The 25580-nt window shown below is 40.6% G+C and overlaps 1 protein-coding gene across 8 annotated transcripts in view; it reads right to left on the bottom strand.

Annotated features, from left to right (window-relative positions):
- Positions 1-22176, bottom strand: part of LOC116713336 (transcription factor COE3) — a 94639-nt gene extending 72463 nt beyond the window's left edge. For 7 of the 8 annotated variants that reach the window (XM_032553468.1, XM_032553472.1, XM_032553475.1 and 4 more), the window contains exons 1-6: positions 16204-17020; positions 15715-15871; positions 15271-15334; positions 15043-15098; positions 13077-13150; positions 11256-11324 (exon numbers count right to left, since the gene is read on the bottom strand). In XM_032553468.1, the coding sequence (XP_032409359.1) occupies positions 11256-11324; positions 13077-13150; positions 15043-15098; positions 15271-15334; positions 15715-15871; positions 16204-16334 (551 nt within the window). In that variant the 5' untranslated portion in view covers positions 16335-17020. Of the gene's footprint in view, positions 1-11255; positions 11325-13076; positions 13151-15042; positions 15099-15270; positions 15335-15714; positions 15872-16203; positions 17021-22151 lie in introns of those variants that run through there. The other variant, XM_032553469.1, reaches the window with a different exon arrangement.
- Positions 22177-25580: the final 3404 nt, after the last annotated feature.

Raw genomic sequence — 25580 nt, 5'->3', positions numbered from 1 at the left:
AACATAATATGGTGTGACTTAAACCATGCAATGGGAAGAGAAAATAAATATGCGAGGAGCAGCAGGGGTGGACCGGGCCAGGCCTCTGCGGACCTATGTCATCACTCCCTCTGGCCTCGGCTGCACTCCCCACCCGAGCGAAGGGCTCAGTGATTACGGAGGCTCAACTTCCCTCTAAGAAAGCAAACCGGAGCTGCAGTCCAAACAAGGCCGAGCCGGCAGCAAGGGAGCGCAGCTACACCAGGCAGCTCGGGTTTACCGTCGCCTCCGACCTGGCTGGCCCCTGGGCTTGCATTAGGCCCCCCCAACACTGACTCTCTAGGACAAACAAACAAGCGCCACTTACACAGTCAGGGACGAGCGGTGAGGCGGAGAGAGCTGATGCCACCAGCGCTGTGTAGAGGGGAACTTGACCCAATTGGATTTGCTTTATCACCCCATATAATGACTCCCAGACCAGCCTGTTACAGTTGTTGGAAAAAAAATAAAAAAATAAATAACTGAAAGATTACAAAAAAATTCTGCTTGCCTGCCATTCCGAGTTTTGCCCAAAATGGGCAGCTCCCCCCAAAACAGATGGGGAGGCATCTCAAAAATGTTCTCTGCCTCTGGGGACATGTGGTTTTCCCCATCATTATATAACTGTAAACTCCTGGATGTCAGAGATTGGGGATAATAACTTTCAGATGTTGGCAGCCTGAGCCAATGCTGGGACCTGCTGGATGGGAACAGTTATTTGGCAGGGGAGAGGAAGTCCGAAAGATTAGGACTAAGATGTGACAGGGAGGAAAGTGGATCTGGCCGGAGCTCACTGGGTCGCCTCGGCCTGTTCCAGCGTGTTCAGCATTGTACCGGGCCCTAATCGTGAACGTGTGGGAGGCTTGGACCAAGATTATGTGTCTGTGTGTGAGCATGGGGGGAAAGGTGGGGGGTGGAAAATGAGAAATGAATTAATATCAAAACCACAGGAAATCATGTCATTGTGTTAACACGCCGAAATCAAGCTAAAGTGATCCACCAATTTTAGCATTCCATTTCAGCTCTCCAACAGATTTGATGTGACAGTTTTAGCGCTTGCAGACTGCAGTGCAGATGTGCCGCTAATTCAGAAACAGACACACCTCTTTCAGTAAACGGGTCCTTATAGAAATATCATCCTGTAAAACCATTTTTATAGGTTTGTCTTACATTGCAGGGGAGGATCATTGCAGGGGTTGTGGGGTTACCAGAGTGGTTAAGGTTTGGTCACATAAACTCTTGCTCCTCAAATGAAATAAAACAGATCCTCATTTTTTTTTTTCATATATAAATTCCAGCTGGACAGTGCAGGTCCTGTTTTTCTTCTTTTTGCATTTTTCCCCCCCTCTCTCCTTTGCTTTAAAGTATCGATTGCAGTGCTGAACAAGCAGAGGAGTGTTTTTTATTGTAAATCAATACTGATCGATCCGCAGCCTGGGTGTTGAATATGGATCAATATCACACCAGGCTGTGGAGGAGATCTGATTTCAATTGGCGAGAGAAGCCCGCAGCAGGTTTCCATCAAGCGGTAATTCAAGACATGGGAACATAAGTCAGATGGATTGATATAGACTAGCCAGGACCTTTCTTGCCACTGAACCAGCACAAGGAAATTTCTGTCATATATCATTAACGCACTTGGGGCTGGCTGTAAAAAATAAAAAAAAATGGGGGGGAGGGGGTTTGAGGAGGTGGGGCCGGTCGGGTACCTTGCTGACCCTCAATAAGGAGCTTTGGTCACACATTGAATAACACTCCATTATTAGTAGTGGGGTTTTCATTAAGGAAGTGCTGAATGGAATGAGGAAAAAAGCTCAACTATTGCAGTTTGGTCATGTTCTGGAACTGATTATGCAGAGGTCAACTTGAGATTCATACTGTACGCTGTTATTAATTTACTGAACAAATGTCCTGGAGAACAAAAAAAAAACTGGCGAATGCTGAAATATTTCTTCTACACTTAACATATGGTCTGATTTTTATTAAAGCTGCACGTTTGTTTAATTTTAACAGAGCAACAAGATACGTTACATGATTTAACGGCGCACATGTGGCGCTTAAGTGCATCGAGCATGTAAAAAAAAAACGAAAAGAAAAAAAAAGCTGGTCACCTGGTTCATTCATCACTTGTTTGTGATGCTTGAAGAGAGGGGCCGCCGTTCCAAACGACAGCATTGTAAAACAATAAAAACAGAGCTATAGTTAGAAATAACTTGTCACTTTTAATAAATGACACTGGTTCAGGGCTCCTTCTCTGGGGCCTTCTCCTCCGATACATCCCAGGCACCCCTGGGGGCCAACGGAGCAGCCAGCAGACCAGCTCGTTTCCCCGAAGGTAACTGATGACCCTCTCCCCGAATCCACCCACCATCGCCACCCCCCATTTTTTGTCCTGTGACCTCACACCAGCGGGAGCAGGACCATGTCCGATGAAATCTTCAGGACTGCTTCCCATCCTAATCTCGTCCATGTCACGCGACAAATTGCTACATTCAGAAAATGGAAATAGATTGAGGTGAAGACGGAGGGAGGGAATAGCAGAGGTGGGAAATACAGGAAGGAGAAAAGAAAAGGGGGTGGAAAGGAAGGGCAAAGGAGGGGAAGAGTGTGCATCGACAACCAGTCCCCTAAGAAAAATACTGGAGGAACGAACGACTCGGGAGATCCCGACATGGAATCACATCTCAGCGAACATATTGATCTGATTTACAAAACCTTCGCTTCTAATGCGAAACAAATGGCGTGGGCGTGAACTGGTACTTAACCATAAAACCCCAGCATTACTCCGTCTCCCGATGAAATACCACATATATCCCTCGCCGGGGCCTAATGTGCTGTTTTACGGCCAGATATGACTGAGGTTGACCCAACAGTTTGTTTGACAATTAGGGGAAACCTAATAAGGGTTGAATGAGAAGGGAGAGTACGCCAAGAGAAAGAAAACTGACACTTTTTGCAAAAGGAAAAACATAGGCTTGAGTGAACCAAATTGGTTCACAGAATCAGAAGCAATTTGACCAAAAAATAAAAACTACCGGGTGGAAAAACAAAACACCTTCAAAACCGCAATAAAGCTAAATTAGAAAGGAGTGCTGCTAAGTACTTGTTTTGTTTATCTCATTAGAGCTTTCACCAGGGATTGGCAATATGGACTGAAATATTATCAAAATAATCACGACATTATTATTACAGTAAAAAGGATTTGGAATCCTATTTTTCACTTCATCAGTCTTTTTGACATTAAAGTTGTCGCTGCATACAAAGTTCCACAAACACAGATATTGATTTAACAATAAAACGTACCCTTTATCAAATAAGCTACACCAGCAGCACACTATTTACATGAACTAGTGCCGAATATTGATACTTATTGTTGCTCCAATGGATCATGCAGTGGAAGGATTTGAAAGAGACTGCCAGATGGGGTTCCCTTACATTGTTAGGGTGGCACACCGAAATCCAAAAGCTATTACAGAATTTCATTAGTTTCATTATGGCACAAAAAAAAATTGTTACCTCCTCCATAAAGTGCGTACTTACATACCAAATATCAGGTGATATGTGTAACAACCCCCTTTTTTTCTATCCCTGCAAATTGTAGCTCATTACTTTAAAATACATCAAGCCTCCTACATTTTGGCATAAAATAACTTTGGTATCATTTGAGGGCATTCAATATAAATACTATAAAGAACAAAAAAGAGAGCATTCAGATCTAAATCTTGTCTTCTTTTTTATGTATTGACAAATATAATTTATAGAGGTAGCCGCTGCTCCCCTTTAAGCCCCTCTGGACACTCCCTCAGGGCATTACTGGTAAAAAGTCATAACTCCAACCATACTTTCAGTTCGTAGGGTTTACAAACAATAGTTAATGTTACCTTTTTGTTCAGTGTTAGCATAGTTGTTGTATTCCAATAACACTGTTTTAATACAGTTTATTTTTTAATATATACCAGTAAACAATCCCTGTTTTTATAGATTGATTTTTTTACTCATAGATTTTTGGGGGGGCGGCGAGATTTAAAATGCACAAACAGCACAGAAATAAAAATGAAAACTTTTACCAACATATATAAAACATAACACAAAATAACAAATAATCTCTCTAAAGCCTTTTTCATTCCTCTTCAGGATATATATATATATATATATATATATATATATATGTGTGTGTGTGTGTGTGCATGTGCATGTCTCTCTGTGTGTGTACACAAGGTCCAGTGTTGCTTTTGGCCCAGCATTCATCTCATCACCCCAGCTCTGGCCTTGTTTCTGTCAGCATTGAACCAGGGGAGTAAAAGAGTGGAGGAGAAGGAAAGGAAGAGAAGGAAAGAGGGGAAGAGAAACGGGGGTTGAAGGAGGAGGGGTTGTCTCCATGGACAGATGGACTGCTCTTTCTCAACACATGTGGAACCATGTTTCGTCTTTCACTGCCGTCAAGCTGGAGCCGAATCCGTCGCTCTGTTGGCCCGCGCCAATCTTTCGTATTGCACACCTCTCTCTTTAGCACAGCACACACACTCACTCACGCACACACACAGAGCACACAAACATCTCCGTCTTTCTCTCTGCACACATGTTAAAGTCATCACCCCTGCTCAGCGCTAGTAAAACACAACACCCCCGGCTTCTCTGCTGTTGTCAAGTCTTGCCATTAGCTGATGCCACTGGGGAATGCTACCCCAGTGAGGTGGGCGTCCCGCGGGAGCATCAGGCACCACGTTACATTCAGCCGCCACTCATGTGAACCCAAACATGTGAGCATAATTTGGAAAATATCATTTATACTGTGCGTCGTCGTACGTGTCTTGACATTTACAAACTGCGATAAAAACCGACACGAGGGGAGGAGGGAATAGGGGGAACAGGGCGAGAATAATTTGAGGTAATGTTTTGCTTAGTGAACAAGTATTACCCAATCCTGGATGGTTGGGAGCGCTGGGAAGGAAGGTTTCTGGCTCCTTTAGGGGCTGCGCAGAGGGTCTGGGTTTCATTTTTCGGCAAGTGCAAGCCAAAGGAGAGCTGCCAAAGTACAGCTTTCGCTCTCAACACTTCCTGCTCTTCCTGCTCTGGACCCCGGCAGGAGACAGGCTTCACTCAAACACCACGCCGGCTTAAAGCAGGGGTGGCCGGCTTGTGCTCCCATTTCTCAACCCACATCTGTCTCAGGAATGATGCCAAACACGTCCATAAATACAACGTTGACTTGAATGTGTTGTTAAGTCGCAAGTAATTAGGTGTTCGCAGGTGTTTGCATGCGTGCAGAAATATAATAAGAGGGCACTTCCTATACATGTTAACAGCTTTAATGGCTAAACCATAAAGGAAGCACTGCAACTCAAGTGCTGCAACTTAAAGGTGCAATGCAAAATAAAAAAAAGTATTAAGAATAAAATAAAGACCTTCAGCATCATTTTCATTAAGGATGCTTGGAGTACCATGGCAGATTAACACTACCTACTGACTGCCATCTTAATTGCCCCTGTGCAGACGCAGTGAAAACATGTCATTTAGGTACTTCATAAACACACTTCTTTTTCGCAGGTTATCAAGGCAGCTGCACAGTGAAAACACCCTCCGTTTTTTTGGGGGGGGGGTTTCTCCCTCAATGCTGATGTGCAATTAAAATGGTTTTAGAAATCCTCTTTGACAGTCCGGAGCTTAGCCAAAAATGTAAATGACATTAAAGGAGACAATGAATTTAATTTTGTTTAATGTCCCCTTTCGCTGATTCTCATTTACATCGCATTTCCACATAAAGGGCTGACCTTATAAATACTGGCATTTGTTCAGCTTTCGGAGGTAATCACGGCTCTGCAAAAACCAGATGGGAGCGCACAAATTTCCACGATTTGTTTCTTAGGAGGCCGCTCGCGAGACGTTCTGAGGCTTGCAGTCCCCCCTTTTGTTTCTGGTAAACAACTTGACAACAAGTCAAGTGCACTCTGGGAAATGACCTCGTAGGTGTTCCCACAAATGAACGATAACGCAAAGTCGTTTAGAAAATACAGGCTGCCTAATGAGGGACATAACAGAAAGCTAAGCAAAATTTACATTAGGCCAAAATTTAATTGCATTAACACACAAACAGGTGCAACGAGGCCCTTTTTATAAATGAGCTAAATGAATAAAAGCCTCCCACTGCACAGCCATGTGTGCTGACCGAAAAAAAAAAAAAAAAGGAGGCAAGGGGGGAAAAAATAAGGGGAAAAAACAAGTCAATGTCATGAATTATTCAGTGGCTGGGCTGCACTCCAAAGGTCAGCGCTCTTTGACCTTTGTGACAGGAAGTGAAATGGAGTGCTGTGGCCGATGGAAAAAATGAAGCTGACGTGTTTAGCTCTCTTCCAAAAACTGTTTGCGAATGGCAATGAAAATTGAGACAGGATGTCCGACCTCACAAAGATACAATAAAACCAGAATTCACACACTGTCCGTCTGATTTCTGCCGTCAAAAAAAAAACAGAAAAAAAAATCCCAATTTTCCCAGGCTAAAGGTGACCTTTGAACCCAGACAGTCAGAATGACTCATTTTCTCTCATCTTTCAACAACATGTGCCGCCTTATTACAAAATCCATGCGTAGAGCCTGGCCAATGTATCTAATCTTTCACACAAGAGAAGACAAAGTCAATATGCAGAAGAGTGAAGACAGATCCCAGACCAGAGGAGTCGTCGTAAATTAAGTTATGTTTGGGATATATGCTGCATGCACTGTAAATGGGGGGGAGAAAAACATCTAATCAGATATTGGGTACCTCATCACTATAACTCTCAGGATTTAAATTACAGACTAAATAAACCTGCTCCCCCAGTTACTTTAAAGCACCATTAACTTATAAAAGTGACATCTGCAGCTCTGCCAGATTTATGCAAACTGGAAGGGGATGCGGCCATAGCAACATCGCAACAATTAGTCTCTAGATGAATCTAATTCTCGCACCAACTGGCTTTGAATTTTTTTCACTTTTTTCACTTGTTATGTTTGAAAAACACATTCATGACAACAAGTCATGGTAAATACAAAGTGAGGAGAGGCTGGGATAAAAGTATAATACGTATTTAAAAAATTGTGATTTCTAAATTCCATAAATTTGTTTGTCATATCATTCCTACAGTTTAAGGGCCTTTTAATTATCTGGATGTACGGAGTATAGAGTACCGCAAGTAATCTTCTTGCCCTATCTGTTGCTGCACACTGCTGGTCAGCTGTCCAATAGAATGGCTGCTACCTTTTTTTTCTTTTCTACAAGAAACACAAATTTGGCTGGTGGGAAAAAAATTTTTTTTAAATTTCTAGTCTCTGAAAATAAGTAAAGTAGAGGCGTGGAAACTAAAAGAGCCCCACCTATCAATCTATTAGTGTAACACAATTTTAAAGGGCAGATTTCTGTTTTTACTGACTAAGGAATTAGCCTCAGTAATTAACCAGATAATAAAAGCTTTCATAATGATATTACCAACAAAATTATAATATTAAGCACATTTAAATGCGTCAGACTCAAAATACCTATAAATAAAAGCTATCGAAACATTACCATGACTTTAATAAACAATACAATCTTATTTTAGTAGCATGAGTAATGCTCCAGTTTTAAATAAAAGCGCTCAGATATTGTTTTATATTTTTTTGTGGCGCTTGTACACACCGTGAGAACCTCATGCCGGCCCCATGCCTGATATAAAACCACAAGAATTAATCAAAAATAGGACTTTTCTTCATCCAAAACCAAATATGAATAATGCAAGGGCATCTAGTGTAATTGCTGAAATATTTAAAGCCCAAGTAGAGCTGAAACTTTGTGACAGCTGTTGGGCCAATATCTAACCAACATTTTTTTTTCTTTTCTTTTTTTTTTTTTAAGAGAATCCTTCCTCTTCAGAAATCTGAGTGAAAATCTGTATCAAAACTCCAAGAGAAAATAGGGTAAACAGATGTCTGGCTTGACCGCAGGAAAATAGGACACATTTGGAATGATAAGTTTCCCAAACTCCGTTGGATATGCCAGATCCATGGGAACGCCAGTTAATGTCTTGCTAGATGCCAGCTAGCTGTGTGCGCTTTCCCCCCTCGTACCATCTGGGAAAATGTTACAGAGAGTGAAAGCCATCAATGATTCACTCCAAATCTGTTTCTTAAGGTTCAGCCATGCTACTGTTTCTCAACGAAATGTGGCAGTGCTCGCTGGGCTTTTTTCTTTTCTCTCTCTCTCTCTCTCTCTCTTTCTTTCTTTCTTTCTTTTTGTTTTCTTTTTTCTCTCATGCTGTAATTCTAGACAGATGAGACATGCTTGATTCAACAATCAAACCTCTCCTCTAGGTTTATGTCACTCAGCTATGTTCTACTCAATTGGAAATAATCAGTTTCTGCCAGCAGCGACCACAGCACAGGTGCCTCTAATGATGTGTATGGGAAAATGACAGATGTAACAGAAATGGCTGTAAAACATGGGGGCTTAAACTAAAAGCTTAACCATATGCACTGCAGGAAGAGTCAAGTAACTGCACTAAATAATCGTACAGTAAGTAAGCGCGCTCGGTGCTCGGGTCATGTCCGTAACTCTTGCTAAACTCTGCAAACTTTCACAGGCGCCCCTCTCTCCGTGAGCGTTTCCCCCCTCAGTCACTGGGAACCTGCGTGGGTCTGTTAGGGTGAGCTGACGGGCTCATAGTTACGACATGGAGACAATGGGAGGGTCTAATGAGGAACATATGCTTTTGTGTTTCAACAGAGCAGCTCATTGTGCAAGGAAAGGGATACTCTGCTCCTATTCAGAGTCGTCACAATGAAAATCCGAGCCCTCCCTGAGCTGGTTGAGCTTACAATATCCATCCGCTTCTCTCTTCTTTTTTTTTTTTTTACCACCCCTTTTTTTCCCACCCCTTCTTCTTGACTTTAATTCTACTTGCTTTCATTTTGCTTATTGTACTTAAGTTACACGCTTTTGTCCGATCAGAATGAGGGACAATGGTGTGCGAAACTTTAAACAGTAGCAACGACACAAAGCAAACATGAAAGGACCGGAAATCCGGGAAAAAGTGGATATTTTTTTATCTAGTCTAATCTTTTTACAACTCCTCCTGACTAATAAATGCAGCTTTTCACTCTGGTATACATCCACTGAGCCTGCCTTAAAGAATATATATGTACATTTGGCATAGGCCAAACGAGAGATTTCAAAGTAAAATGTACGTATATGTCAAATTTTTCAAATCTGAAAACCCACCTTTACGCCTACTACTGCTGAAATAATACAAATTATTTTGAATTCTAGCTCTAGTAATGCTGTGCATAGCCTCCATTAACTATAGTTTTTAATAATTGATTTTTTTTTTCTATGCAGTGTTTTTTCTTGTTAGCCAGGGAAAAGCATAGTAAGCTTAATTCAGCCAGCTGACCAGAAGTGTGCAGCAATAATTCTAGGGGTTACGCAGTACTGCGTTACTCAATGCATAAAATAGCCGAAAATAAGCACTTTCTCTATCATCTCATTAAGAGGATTTGTAGGAAAAATATGACAACAAATGTTTGGCAAAATTATCCATACCCCTGCCAGATCAGACTGACCTGAATCTAACAAATGTTCCAGTTTTTGTTTAAAAAAATTAAATAAACGTGAGTAAAAATTATTTTAAACCTGCCGTAGTCGTTAGATATGAATTCCTCAAAATATAAAGTGACCCCTGAAAATAGTTTTGAAATCAGGATCTCTACGTGAAAGCCAGTCGAGTCAACACAAGAAGCACATATCAGTGCGCTGCGGCACTGACTAGGTGATCACCTCAACTCAACATCAGTAGGAAAAACTTATGGAGCGCATGCCAAGACATGTGAAAGCTGTGATTGAAAATCTTGATTTTCCAGCAAATACTGATGCTTGAACACCTCCTAAGTTAAAACATCAGGAACATGCTATTTAAAAGTCAATGGTTTCTTTCCCTTAGTTTATTTTAACATTTTCTCTTACTGCAAATAAATGCTCGTAACGACAATGTTGTTACGTGAAATTTCGGAGCAATGTTGTTTTATGTTTCTAGGATTAAAACAAATGTTAGCACTACTCAAACTCGGAGCTACAGTCAGATCACCAGAACTTTGAATTGTACAGAGGTCTCCTAATTTTTTTCTCCCAAGCTGTATAAAAATATGACAGTCAACCAGAGCAGTAGTTTAAACAACATACAGAAAATGTGCATGCACGCCTGCAGAGAGCGTGTCTCTTGCTGCACTTGTGTCTCCGTCCGTGTGTGTGTTGACATGCATTTGTGTCTGTGTGAGTTTGGGGTTCAGACAGCAGTAGCCCTGGTAATCCATCCAGGCTCCCAGGGCAGCCGGCTCCCTACTTCCTGATGCATGAGAAGCCGCTGGAGTGGAGTGGCAGCAACAACTGCTCAGCCCTATTTGATTACTAATAAGAGAGTTGTCCCCTCTGTCAGATACCAGGCATTCTCCGCTAAGCAAACAGTGATTCCGGCTAGTCAAACATTAGCATTGCTGCCTCCCTCACTACGTGGTGCGAGTTACATTGAGATCCAACACTCAGGCTGCAACCCCCTGCATCACCTCTATATCCAACCACACACACACACATGTTCAACCTAAACAAACCCCTTGCTGACCAGGACCTATTGCTCTGGCATGGGAAAGAAATGTCAGTGCCTGCAGAGAGGAGCTTTTATTCTTCCTCTTTAGCGGCGAGGGTAATATAAATGTGCAAGGTGCAACTTCCCTTCTGGTGGAGCTCAAAACAGCAGCCATAAAATGTTTATCCCCCCCTGAAAACAAAACTTTAGTGGCGGCCCAGCAAGCAGCTCGCCCGAGTGGAGGAAGTAGTCAATGAAAAGCAATTATTATTGACGGCGTCGCTGTCAAAAATAAAGATACGACAGCGTGCCAGATAAGAGCGAGCTAATTAGACGTTGTTCCCAGCATGATCCTCTGGTGGCTCGACCACCTGTGATCCAACAGACCCTATCCAGGTGGTGACCGCCCCCTCGGTGGTGCACAGGCTACCTGGGAAAGAAGCCCCTCAGCCGCTCACACAGACTCGCCCGCAGTTCCCACACTGTGGTGCTGGAAGATGCAAGTCAGCCCAACTGGGCCAGACTGATGCACCAGGAGGGAGATCAAGCACTCCGTCACTCATCCGTTTAGTCGGTGTGACTCTCATTCATTCACTCATTGCCTCTTTGCAGACACACACACACGCATGCAGAATGATGCACACATCCTACCTGTCAATGATGACGGGGTCTGACGGGGTCTCGTTCCTGTTTCCACAGCTTTTCTTATCGCAGCATCGGCTGGAGACACAGAGAAAATGATTGGGTTTTTTTTCCAACAACAAATAATTAGCTAAATATCAGAACATTTATTCGCTAAGTACATCAGAGTGGTAAGACATTGCCTTGAGATTTCCTTCACTCAATCTACCCAATCCCATTGATGCTGATGGCTGATAAAAATGGTGAAAACAACATGTTGTGTTGTTTGGCTTAGCGATGGAAGGGAGGGGAGTGGGGACTGGGCCAGGAGGCAGGGGAGTCACTTTTCACAGCTTCAGCTTTTGTTTACCTCTAATTGCCAAGCTGCTATTTCTGAGGGAGATGCAAGGTGCCACCCTCAACCAATATTTCTGTGGGGCATTTATCAATTATGGCCCTCAAAAGCACTAATCTATCTTCCAGCACATTGCTCCAGCCTTTTCCTCACTGTAAAAAAAAAAGAGAAAACCTATATCTATAGCTGCTGCCTACCACCTCTTTGGTTCAGAAACAGGAAGTGCATAAGAAAAAAAACAACAACAAACAAATGCATCGTCTCGGCTTCCGTTTGAGATGAAAACGTAGCAGCGTATGTGAATGGGATTGATTTATGCCATATGCTGCAAGGAGAAAAACAAAGCTTCTGTCAGTCAACCACACACTATCTGGGTGTCCCTTATTTACAAGAGGCAATATTAAAGGTGAGCTTTATAGCTGAGATGTATTAAAGGAAAGAAAAAAATGTAATTCAAAACAAGCTGGGGGAAAAAAATAAAGATAGAATTAGGTAATATATCAAAACACCAGTCTTATATATGTCGTAATAGGTTCTAGTACTTATTTTATGCAGCCGCAAAATGCACTTCCTCTTGGTAAAAAAAATAAATAAAAAATTACCCCTACAGCACGAGCATATTCAGTGTGTCACAAATAAGTGATGGATGCATGTATAAATTGAGCGTGAGTGATGAGTTTATGCATGAAAAAGGACAAATCATTCTCAGCTCTCATGCTGCTCCTGCTCCCCAACCAGCACAACTTGAACAATGCACCGGGTGCAACAAAGGAGAGGTTAACCGACAGTATCCAAATTCAGTGTTCACAGAGCTCACGCTGAGCCTTAACAATAACAACAAAAGGAGTTTTTTCCTTTTAGTATCAGTGACACCGATGAATAGGCGGGTGCAACGTGAGCTGTTGAGATTTACGTGGTTTAAATGACACTAAAAGGCTCGCTGATCAGTGTTGACAGGTGGGATCAAGCGAGAAATGACTCTGTACTAAAATGAAAAAAAAAAGAGAGAGAGATAGAGAATGCGCTGCATGCTGCATTTATGCATAACAGAACATTAACAGTGGCATGCAGCTCCTAAAGAAATCACATTAAATAAAAAAAGAAAGAAAGAAAGAAATTGGATCTTGTGTGGTTATGTCAATTTCCATTCAATAAAAAAAGACAGTCAGTTCATTTTCACTGTCATATTTGTATCAAAGTCTAATCACATCATATCAAAGTTGGAAATGACAGCAGCTTTCTCTTCCTCTCTAGCTCTCTCGCTCTGGTTCAGTATGTGTGCGTGTGTGTGTGGGGGTGTGTGTGTGTGTGGGTGTGCGTGGGTGTGTGTGTGGCTGCTGAAGGACCACAGAACAATTTAGGCTGCTGCATCACATCAAAAGTGTCAAAACTTATTGGAGGGAAAGAAAATAACGATTTTGCCTGGTTCTGCAACATGGACAGTGTATCAGTGTAAAATAATAATAATAATAATAATAAACATACACAATGCTTACCTGCACATGATTTCATGAGTGAGAAGAACTCTGCACATTTCTGGATTCTTGTCCTGACCCTCATAAACTATGGCCTTTTTAAACCAAAATGACACAGAAATAAATTGTATTAATTTATTTTGCAACATAAATAAATATTTGTATGTATATATATTTTTTACTGATTTACTTCTCCTGAAAATAAATGCACACAGTGTACAGACAGCTCGGAATATTAAACTGAATAGTAAATGCGGTTCCCATGTGCAAATTATTTCTCTATTAAAAAAAACATTACAAAAAAAAAACATCTATTTAAAACATGATCAACAATTCCAAAATATAATATAAATAGCAGAAACAAACATTTTAAATCCAGCAATGGTATTATTTTTTTTCAAAATTAAAAAAAGCACACAATTTAAGTTTTTTGATAATTATAGAAATAGCCTAATAATAAACTGTATTATTTTATTATTATTATTATTATTAATCTCGGTAATATCCTGTGGCTCGCACAGACACACAGAAGAGATTTTTCACGAGGAGAGATCCAATAGAAGTGTCATCAATATGCTTATAATCTGGGGATATTTGGGGGAAAGTGTTAATGGGCAATCTGTTGTTTATTTTGAGCCGCTAACAATGATCTTTCTGTGGATAAAAAGCGGTGTCTGGCGGTACGGTTGAGTAATTTTTGAGCATTGGCTGAAACAGATGGCGTGGAGCTATCAGTTCTGCCGCTCTTCTCTCCCTCCCTCCATCCCCTCCCTCCCTCTCCTTTCCTTCCTTCTTCTATTTCTAAGGATAGACTTCTTTCTCTCTCTTTTTTTTTACTCCCTTGTACAAGGCTGAGACACAATGTGCAACTGTGAGTGAAATAAACAAATGAATAAAAGTCGACGTTCATAAATAAAAAGGGTTGTAGCAAATAATAATAATAATAATAATAAGGGTGATAATTTTATTGCTGATTTTCGCTGTGTTGCCATTAATAAATTCAATCATCGTCTGGCACGCTTCAGGCCAACAGGATAAAACGAGTGTGGGGGGGAAAAAAAAAAAAAAGAGAGAGTGACACATCTGAACCAGGTCGCATCATTCACATTATAAAAGATAACTTGTTTGACCTGCAGGTTTTATTATGTTTTTTTCCCCCTCGTTCCTTTTTGTAGTATTTTACCCGCTTGTAACTGGCGATTATCTATATTGGTTTGATTTATGTCGCTATTTGCAACTGCAGTAACAGAAATCCATAAATTGCTTGTTCTGCGTCATTGACTCGGATCATTCGCGCAGGAATGTTGTCCAAGCTTCACGGCTCTATCTAATTCCCCCCCAACCCCCCTAACCTCCCCTCCACACCCCCTGCTTTAATAACAAAACAAGGGGGTGAAATGGAAGGCTAAAAAATTAAGCATGTGTGTGCGGCCTTTTAAATATTTAATTTAATTTAATCTATCTATTTCTTCATTGTAATCGGGTTTGCTTTGGATTTAAAAATCCACACCGTGCGTTTAGGCTTTAAGCTCCTTTTGAAAAAACCTAAAATAACAATAATAATAAAAAACTGTATATTTATGTAAAACACTATTCCAAAACTGGTTTAGAGCGTCACCTCTGACTCTTTGCGAGAGAAAAGTCAAATCAGATCATATGGAGCAGAGGTGATGCGTAAATTTTTAATGCTTGGACAAACTGAACTTACAAAGAAGCCAAAAAAAAAAAGAAGAAGAAAGGAAAAGAAAAAAAAAAAAAAACTCCAGGGTGACATTGACTTTTAGGAGTATGGCAATAATGTAGGGTCAAACGTAAACAGTCAAAAATAGAGGCTGTCTCTTCTGATTACGCACGTAATTTGATTTTATTTTGTACCATAAGTTTTGTTATGTTCCCCTCCTCTGGCTTTAGGGGGTGACGATTTGCACGGCACTTTGGGGTTTTGCGCCGTGCGTAAAAGAAACTTAAAGTGTGACAAACAGCTTACCTGCTTCGTCATGGAATCGATTAATCGTATGTAAAGATCCTGTTCTGTTCTGACGCCTGTGGGTGGGGGGGGGTGGAGAGAAGAAGAGGAACACTTTAGAAATGTTTTATGAATTTTAGCTTGCAAGTAAAGCAACGTTCAATAAAAATAAAATGTATTTCAAAATAAAGCATTATTATTATTATTATTATTATTATTATTATTATTATTATTATTAGTTTTACTCACCGTTGCTGTACAATAACTGTAGTTTGTAATGTATTCCATTGTTAGTTTTTTCACTGGTTGGTTCCTGCAGAAGACAACAGTTTGTGAAAATCAGCATCAGTGAAATAGCTTTCCAGAACTAACAGACGTGTTTGTTTTTATTTATCAAATATAAAAATCTAAATACATGCATATTTTTAATTTTATAAGTAGGAAGATCTGCTCTAGTGGTTAAAACGACTCTCTGTCATAAGCGAATTGAGTTTTAAATAAAAAATAATAATAATAATAATAATAATAATAAAAGAAATCAATAATACACGTGACTTCCCCCTTCTATAATTTCAGAGAACATAATTTGGAAACATGTGCAGGTTATTTGCAGATACATTTATTTCTAAAAAAATAAAAATAATAATAATAATAATAAAAGTTTTTTTGTTTTTTTTTATTAAAACGTCTTACTTTTTCTTTCTCCACAAAGTCCACAAAAGCTGTTCTTTCGATCTCCACGGGCTGACCCTGTCTGTCATACAGCGCCAGGACGAAATGGAAAAAATTGGATTTTCTGAGGTTGGAAGGGGGCTGCTTTTCATAATGTGCCCGTGCCAAGCCGACACCGCTGCGGGGAGAGAACAAGAGACCATCTCGGTTAAAGCACCGGACACCGGGGATATGCCACTAGATGATGGAGAAGCTGGTGGAGGGGGAGAAACATTGAGGATGCAGAAGCACGCTTGAGCACAAACCGGGGGAGATTTCTTGATTTGTCACAATAATGGCTAATCTGATGTAATGAAAGAAGCGAAAAGCCGAAGGGGGGGCATTTTATTGGGAGACCGTAATTGATACAGAGTATTCAGGGGATTGAGGGGTCGATATGATGAGGAGCTGAATGCGTGCGAGGGGAAAAAAAAAAAAAAAAAAATCAGATGCATTTTTTGGCATGCGTACCTTTGGGCGGCTGTGTTTGCATCCACCACCCCAGCTGTGTGCATCCAGGAGCGGACCGAGTTCAGTCCACCCAGCGGTTCCTCCTTCATCGTCGTCCCACCCCGCGGTATAGTTTCCTGAATCCCAAACATTTAGGACAATTTGCGTGAAAAGAAGAAGAAGAAGAAGGGGGGAAAAAAAGAGAGAGAAGAGCCTCCTGTGAAATTAGGGGAAATAAACGTCCAAGCGTGTTATCCTTCAGGGTTTTATCTTCGCGGGATAAGACTTGCGAGGGAAAAATCCCGGTCCACAGGTCTTGCCTCCCTCTTCAGTCCGTCCGATGTGAGCAATTCTCAAAGTGCTGTACTTAGTTAGAGCGGTATCCACAAACTGCAAAAGTGAATTGTTCAATAGACGAGATTTTTTTTTTTGTCTTGCTATTGTTCCTCTGTTTCTTTTCTCTTTTTTTTTCTTGTCTTTCTGTGCTATTCAGAGAAAAATCGATGGCAGTTGTTTGTGTTTGTGGGTGATGCTGCTGCTCTCAAAGTGCCCACATCCCTGAAGCGCCCGCATCCAAAACCTTCAGGACTTCTCGTTGAATTAAAAAAAAAAAGCAAGCCCCACTCCTGGAAAAAGGTGCTGCTGCTGCTGCTGCTGGTGGTGGTGGTGGTGGTGGTGGTGCTGCTGCTGCTGCTGCTGCTGCTGCTTCTCCGCAAGACAAACACACGAAGGCAAAGGCTGATCACCAGTGGAGGTGTTCCTCGTACACAGGAGAGGTGGATAAGGGGGCCCCTTTCGCGTCGTGCAGGATGGATGGGAACATGCAAAACTAAGCCCTCTTTCCCCGAGGACTGAAATCTTTCCCGGGAGCCAAAACTCTAAACCCACGGGAGAGGCGCTGTCAGAACGTGACGCTGAAGGGGGCGGGGTTTTGACCATATACGGAGCGCTGACGGTTCCTGTCAGGCAGCGGCGCTCCACTCCGCGGGTGCAGCCCATTTAGTGCAGCAGCATGAGAACACTCACTCGCTCCACTTTTTTCCCTTCTTGCTTAGGCCCCTATATGTGGTGAGTTTGACTTTTTTAATGATATGGACAATTCGAGCGGGGTGTAACCATCAAACATAATAAGGAGAGAAAGAGAGAGAAAAAATTGTGGTAATATTAATAGTAATAACAATAATAAAAATGCTTATTAATAACTCCGACTTCAGAATTCATGTTTCTCTTTTTTTTTCTTTAATGATCGCAAGTTTGCTTTAGTTTCTGTTGATTAAAAGTGATGAATTTTGTTGTATTCCTACCATTAATTTTTGTTTGATTATTTCTGTTGTTATTATTATTATTATTATTATTATTATTATTATTATTATTATTATTATTATTATTATTATTAACATATTACCTTAAATAAGTTTTGAAATAATTTTGTTCTGGAAAAAAAAAAAAATTTCAATACTGGCACATTACGTTTATACTTGTACCATACTTGTCTAAAATGTTCACTTTTTTCACATTTTTCCAAACGTTTTGAAGTTTTTAAAATGCAATTCATATATATGACGCGGATAATTCAGCTTTCATGTAAAAGAATCACACGTCATTATAAATCTATTATATTGGATTAATTTTTCATTGAGAAATTGCAACAATATCAAGTTGGTTTTTATCCCATAAAGAAAAAGAGTTTCTCGATTTCTCTGCGCTATGAACGAGCCAAGGACGGGGAGGGGAAATGAAATACACGATGGCAATAATTCTCGCATTGCCGTAAATCAGTGAAATTCTGATCCCAGTTATTGCAGGTGAACACTTATTTATTTGTCACTTTTTGGTCACGGAGAGAGCGTTAAGACACAACTTCGAGGGGACCCCCACGCCGCGTGGCTTCTCTGCCCTCCCTCTTATTTCATGCACGTCCCGTAAAATCAGTAATAATCAGAAACATCTTAATCATTTTTAAAGAGGCCAACTGCCTTACATGTCCGACTCTGTCCGAGAGGGACAAGCGAGCAATTCGGTTCATTAGTGGTGAAAAGGGGGTGGTGGGTGGGTGGTGGGTGGGGGGAGAGGGGGTGAGCGCGGGTGAAGGGGAGGGTGCGAGGAAGAGAGATGTGTGCTATATCCTGAGCAATCTATCTAGCTGGTGCTGAGGGTTAATAGCTGCTGCCAAAGATAAGTGAATTATAAGCTGTTGCTTTCACCTCTGCAAAATCTATTGCCAAATTGCTCAGTCACAAAATAAAGATTTGCTTGTCCTTAAACTTTTTTTTTTCTTTCAAATTTATAATTGATCCCACTTTCAGTTTGCACAAAAAAATAATAATAAAGATAAATGCCTGACGCCTTTTTAATCGTATTTTTCCTCTTAAAGGAGACGCATGTTGCAAATGTTTTGTCTGTTGTTTGAGCAGATTGCATTTCTTTTTCATTCTTTCTTTCTATCTTTTTTTTTTTTTTTTTTGAACAGTTTCAAGTCGCTTATTAGAACTTAACCCCTGATTACACGCACCGAGGCGATTTAAATCTGATTATCAAATTAGGGAGACTTTTGAGACAAATCCTCTTAGATCTGATACTGTTGACTGGAGAGGGAAAATGGATCTCCACACCCGTCACGTAGGTAACGATGCTGTCCTGAAAGGGAGTTTTAAACCGTATTTGACAACAAATGCAGCTGTCCCCCCGCTATTTCAGAAGATATTAAAGGCGGGTGGTGGGGGGAAAATGAATGCAAATCTGTGTGCAGGAGCCATCTGGACGCGGAGAGAGGGAGTCAGCTGCTGCTGCTTGCTGCTTGCTGCTGCTGCTGCTGCATGCGCGGAGTCTGAATCCGTCTCAGCTCATTCTGTGGGATCATCTGCGTGGTGGGCTTTACACCGTGGAAAATGCGCTCTCCATCATTAGGTGAAATGGTACGGCATCAGAAATAATAATAATATATAAAATGAAAAAAAGAAAGAAAGAAACGCTGATCCCATCCCCTGTTTGGTTTAATGCTTACATGCATGAAAACTTGCATGATTTCAAGGGGAGACTCCTCATTATTTGGAGGAAAAAAAAAAAAAGGCTTTCCTCAGCAGCACGCTGGAGGTAAGTGGTGGGTGACAAGTGCAAACTATATTTGATCTCCTGCATCTTTGGCCCGCGTTGGAGCCATGGCTGCGCTCAGTCTTAAATGACCGGCTGATCTTCACTCTTCTATTCAGTGACCACAATGAACGAGCCCCCAAAGGTTTGAGCCTGAAGACTGATATCAAACCCAGCTCCTCCAATAATAATAATAATAATAATAATAATAATAATAATAATAATAATAATAATAATAGCAATAATAACACAAAAAAGATGTATAGGGTGACTTCAGAAGACCTCCAGTCTCAAAGGGTTATGTGCATCCTTCGTATTCAGAGGTGACGTCCTTCTTTGTGTGTGCGTGTGTGTGTGTGTGAATTTACGGGGCGAGGCCCTCATGATCTCCTTAAATTTGCATGTAAATGGCGACATCAGCCTCTACGCGTGCCAGGGGCCAGCGGGCCTCCCAGATGTCAAGGCAAAGTCAATCAGCCGGCCGCTGCCCAGCTGTCCATCGATGCACTTTATTGGGACAACACTTTCATTATGCTCACCTGCATTGTTTCCTAATGGATTGATTGGCGATAGAAGAAGAAGGAGAAGAAGAAGGAGAGAGAGAAAGTAAAAGAAAGAGAGAGAGAAGGGTGGCGGGGGGGTCTTATTAGCACCCATCGAGCTAAATCGCTCATTGCTTTATAATAGAGGTTGTTTTAAGCAAGTCTCTCTCTTTTTTTATTCCGATTTATTATTAATCAAATCCACCTACAGTAAACGCATCACTCCAAAGTCATTGTGGGAAAAAAAAAAATAGTGAGCACGTGTATTGTTTGTAGCAACACAACTTAAACGCAGTTATTGTTCTGTTAGAATAATAATAAAAAAGAAAGTAATTGCTCTGAAAAAAATGTAGTCATCTTTATTTCCAAAAATTCGCGCGCATATTGTTGAAAAAACCCCTCATATTTCTATTTTGTGTTATTATTATAAAAGCTTCATAAGCATTTTCTAAATGGCAAAATAATAATAATAAAAACATAAGGCCTAATGGGAGCTGATTTTTTTTAAAATTATTATTATTTAAATCATTTTAAAAAATGTATTTAATCTGAAATGACAACCCTAAATTTTGCAAACTTTCCCAACTCCATATAGGCCTGATTTATGGACCTCCGAGAAAAGGGGGGAGGAAGAAAAAAATCCGAGGTGACATATTCAAACATCGCATTAAAACACAAGCCCGCACGTTATTTTTAATTATAGCGGTAAAACACAGACGGGCAAGAGTGGCGAGATCAATCACGGGATCGGGCGGGCGCGCGGTGCTGCACAGCCCAGCCCGTGTCAAGCTGCTGGCGCTGATGGACGGACAGCGCCCCTCCTTGGTTACACTTGAGATCATCGTGTCGATTTTTGAGGCAGCTGTTCTCTTCGTGAGTGACAAGATAGCAGAATCTCTCATGTTTATATCGATTTAAAGAAATCTACTAGTTATCATAAAAAATAAAAATAAAAATAAACAATTAATTGAAAAATATTTAAAAATACTAAATTAAGTGGTTATTATAAAGATAATATTTTTTTATGTAAACATGTTTAAATTCAATTATTATAAAGTGGTAAAAACGGTAAAAAAAACAAACAAACTGTATGCGTCATGGAAGGTAACGAAATCTGTTTGTGTTATTATTATTATTATTATTATTATTATTATACGTTTCACATTTTCATTTATTTTTTGTACCCTTTCTCTTAAATAAATGCAAGCAGGTTTTCCGACTCAGTGCCGGTGTGACCTCACATTTCGTCACTGACTTCTGTCAGAGCGCTCATGTTAATTGTGTGCAGTGGTGAGTTCTGTCAAGGGCATTGCCCGTGCGCACAATTTGCATTTCCATTCTGCTGTGGAAATGATGAGAGAGAGTTTCTGCGCGGTTTAGAGCCTCGCGGCGCAGTCTGTGGGCGAATTACATTTAAAGAAGGCGAGAGAAATTAAATAAGAAACCGAGACCACTTCAGGGCTATTAACATCTAAAATATCCCCTGGAAATTTGGACCAAAATACACATGACCAAATACCCAGGGTATACCCTTCGCTTTCGCAGAGCGGCCCCGCACGTCTCGATTGTGTCCATCACCGTTTTGTTGGCCCATCTAAAATTCCTTATTTAAAAAAAAAAAAAAAGTTATCACGCCGCCTCGCGTTGATGAAAGTGAGGCAAATTTCATTTTTCAGCCTTTAATCGGAACATATTCACTTATAATGCGGGCGCCGGGCTGCCACGCAGGCAGAATGCAGGTGCAAAAAAATATAAAAAATTTGACTTTGAAAAAGTCATTTAAGAAATCTCAACACTCAGTTTGAAATTCAGGCACCAGTTGCGTCCAGACATGAGGAGAGGAATCAGTTTAAGGTTGCTCCTCCCCTTCTTATTCCTGCAGCCTTGGCACTCAGGAGAACTTGAATTCACCTGCTGACCCCTGTGATGGAGGTGCTGCCAACTTACTGTTATACTCCTCCCCCTCCTCCTGTTGTCTGCAGGAGTCCAATAATTCTCAAGTTCCTTCCCATCAAAATGTATATTTTCAACATGTTGCATCAGTGCCTCTAATCCATCTCTACAGGGAATATCATCATTTGATGGCGATGGGAAGTAATGCAGCTGCACAGCTCCTCGTCGCTCTGAAGGCGGTTTCTCTGAATCGAGTCAAAGATCATTATTAATATTGAACTGTGTTGCTATTAAGAGAAATGTTAATTATTATGTCAAGACAGAAGGAGTCAAGGTGAAAAGCTGCACAGCAATAGCTAAAAATAATCCACGCCAGCCCAGAGTGCAGTGTGATCCTTACAGAGGAGTGTTACCGGCAAGGGACCTTTTTACTGCAACAAAGACAAGAAGAAGAAGAAGAGAGAAAAAAAGAGGAAGTAAATGAATTAGAGAACAAGCCAGATTTTGTCATTGTTTCATCCACGCTCGTCCTGTCCCTATTTTCCAACCTCTTCCCCTCTTTTGGAAGGGCTTGCAAATTGTATAATGCTGCTCTTTGTTTCCACCGGGTAGAGCAACATGAATAGCTGTCCTGAGCACACACACACACACCCGCACACACACATAGAAAAACACTGACAAACTGATCATCTTAAAAAAAGCAACGCCCTGGTGCTCACTTGGCCTACTTTCCACGGCAGCGCTGGGACGTGGGAAGAGCAATAGAATTCAGGGGAGGATGTTCTTGCACTCTGGGAAGCATTCAGTATAGCAAGTGTGATGCACATAAACATAGCCCTCGCATTGTCAACCTTAGACCGCATTTGCCCCAGATAACTAGTCCCCATGTGCTAGACTATTCTCTTTGACTTTGCAATTGAAATCCTGAGAAGATTATGCAAAAGCTAAAAAGAGGCAAACTCCAGGGTGGGATTTCAATTGTCAATTCCTGTTGGATTTTATAGCATTATGACATATAGTACACCATCTGTTACACTTCCTGTGAGTATAGGTCTACATCTGCACTAGTGGAGTCCTATTGATGCGAACATCAGTATAATTAAAACCTGCTCGGGAAAGGACAGCGTTATCCAATCTAATATTTCCCTCTTAAACTCCCTTTTAACACAGATGTAAGGCTAAGCAAACGGGTCTCTGGGTAACACAAATTAAAAAAAGGTGCCGGAAAGTAACCACTCCTAACTTCAGCTAAACAGACTTCCTGGAGCGGCAGATAATCTGGGGCTTCTATGTACACCGCCTAACCAAATGTCGACATCTGTGAGGGTGTGCATAAAGAAAAGCTCCTCTGAGAAACGGGTGGGGTGGTGGGGGGATAATAATCTTAGTTCCCCTCACCTTCAGCTTGCCCATAGGGGGTTTGAAAAGGGAGATGAAGGAATCCTATGTAAACATGCCAAGTCAAATTTTCACTTGAAATGTGACATAAAGGCAAAGGGCAACCTTGGCGCATCACTAATGTGGTTGCACACATGAGTGTTCAGTGCCCCTGGATGTAAACAAGTGATGTATTCAGAACATGGTTTGAGCACCGATTCACAGTGCATGTCGGAGCAGGGCCGCCTCCAGAAAGTTTGCAAAAGGGACGGCTGGAAGGGTTCCCCACTGATGATCTTGGAGCAGTGCACCAAAGCTGAAAGACGGAACAAAAATTTCAGGAGTTTTAGCGTTGCATTTCAATGATTTTATTTACCAATAGGGCACATTTAAAACAACCTCAGTTGCACCAAAGAGCTATACAAATGGCAAAATACAAATAATGTAACACAATCGATGCCTTTAACGTTTGATACAAGTATAGGTCAGAAAATACTTTACCTGAAAGGGGAGGGGTGGTATTATGTGAATTAGATTATTTTTTATATTGTGTTATAATGTTAGGCCCTCATCTAAAATATACCTGGAATGTTGCTATGAATCTTTCATGCATGTTTGAGGAATCCATGAATCTTCCTCTTGCTCCCCTAAAGTGCATAAAGTGCAGCCCATTTCCACAAAGCTCCTCCTTGAAACCGAGTTTCGGCCTCGCAGAGCCCCTCCCCCGAGCCTTAGCTCCACCAGACTAGCGGCAGCAGCAATTAGCACACACATAGTAGAGCGGTGCGTCTGCTGAGCTCATCATACGAACCACTTCTAAGTGTAACGCCCCGAAACAATGTTATTAAAGGCTAAATAGAGAAACGTTGTGATGATGTGCTGAAAGCAGTGTCACAAAGAACAGGATCTTCTTGAAGAGACAGAGGCAAAATTTCAAGGCGTCAAATTTCTTTTTAGTCATGATCAGTATATACAGCGTTTTTATAACAACCAAAGGTAACATAGTTACTTGATTGTGCTATAAAACGGCTCTGTGTGCCTAGAAAATACATCATACTGCCACTTTGAAAACTGAACTGTTTATTGGTTGTTTTTCTTAAAGGTATTTATTAAAATGTCAAAATAGTTACATTATTACATTCCTAAATTATACATAAACTATTTACAATAGATATAATATATATATATTTTTTGCTTCTTCCAATTAATAGTATAAATCTGACTAAGTAATAGCTGGCTTTATTTTAGTATATGAATATTACAGATTAATTGAAGAAACCAAAAGCAACTTACACTGTTGCACTTACTTGTAAAATGTAACTGTATACTTAAAGCATCACAAAAAATACACACATTTTCACCGTTATTTTCTATAGTATTTGATAATATTTAACTTAATTTTTGAAAACTCTTCTTTTGCAGTCCATCATTTTAAAATCAAACATTTGTATAGCAATGTGCTTGCATAGGACAAGTAAGAAGATTTAGAGGTAGGCATCAACTTTGTTGAAGTCTTAGAAATACAATAATTAAAAATTATATTTGATATTACACTGGAATAAAAAAAATCATTAAAGAGTGAAAAAAAAGTGTGCAAAACAACCAGTATGCAATCGTAGTTTAAAAGTAATCAAATAATTATTTCAAAACTAATTGAGGTAGTTCACATAAGTGAGGACAAACCAAAAAAAAAAAAAGGAGGAACTCTCATGCAAATCTGATCTTGTGCTTGCAGCGGCTCAAACAGAGAGTTTTACACTGCCTCTCGCTGACGAAACATGCAAAGTTTGAGCATCTGTTCCATCATGTAGTCTTTGTTGGGAAATTAAATATTGAACTGATCTAGTGTACCATGAATGTTTCAGTCACATAAGTGATTAGACAAACTGGGGGAGGGGGCCAGACGTCACAGCGCTTCACATGCAACTTCGATATACTGTATTTGTTGGCTTTTGCCTTCATGTGTTTTATCCACCAGATTGTGTTGTTAGAGAGAGTGGCTGGTGGTGGTGTGTCAATTACGCTTCACATAAGAAGTTGTAATTCAGCGCACAATCACATTTATATGCATGTCACATACGTGCACAAAAACAATCAAGAGAATGAGAGTTATTGTTTAGTCCAGCTGATTTAGTGCAAATAAATATAATTGGGGGGAAAAAAAGTCGGGCTTTGGATTTATGGTTAAATTACAAACTTGGCGGCATCTGGTTTTACGCTTTTGTGTTATTGTGCATAAAGAGAACCTATTTAAATTGGTTTTCTTGTTCCATCTTGGAGTAAAACACATCTCTTTTCTTATTTCCTCATCCATTCCTCCAAATCAACAACTGTCTCAAAGGAGAGTACCCCCCCACCTCCACCTTCCTTCCTAATGATGTTTTCTTTTTTGACATAACGTTGGATTGGATTAAAATAAGCAAGGGGTAACATGCAAACAGGGGAAGGAAACGGTATCATCACAGAGATCATAAAATGGTGCCGTGAGTAGTCTTT

The sequence above is a fragment of the Xiphophorus hellerii genome, chromosome 22 (assembly GCF_003331165.1).
Source record: "Xiphophorus hellerii strain 12219 chromosome 22, Xiphophorus_hellerii-4.1, whole genome shotgun sequence".
Taxonomy (NCBI): domain Eukaryota; kingdom Metazoa; phylum Chordata; class Actinopteri; order Cyprinodontiformes; family Poeciliidae; genus Xiphophorus; species Xiphophorus hellerii.
The sequence above is the reverse complement of the archived record's forward strand: the minus strand, read 5'-3'. Positions and strand labels throughout refer to the sequence as shown.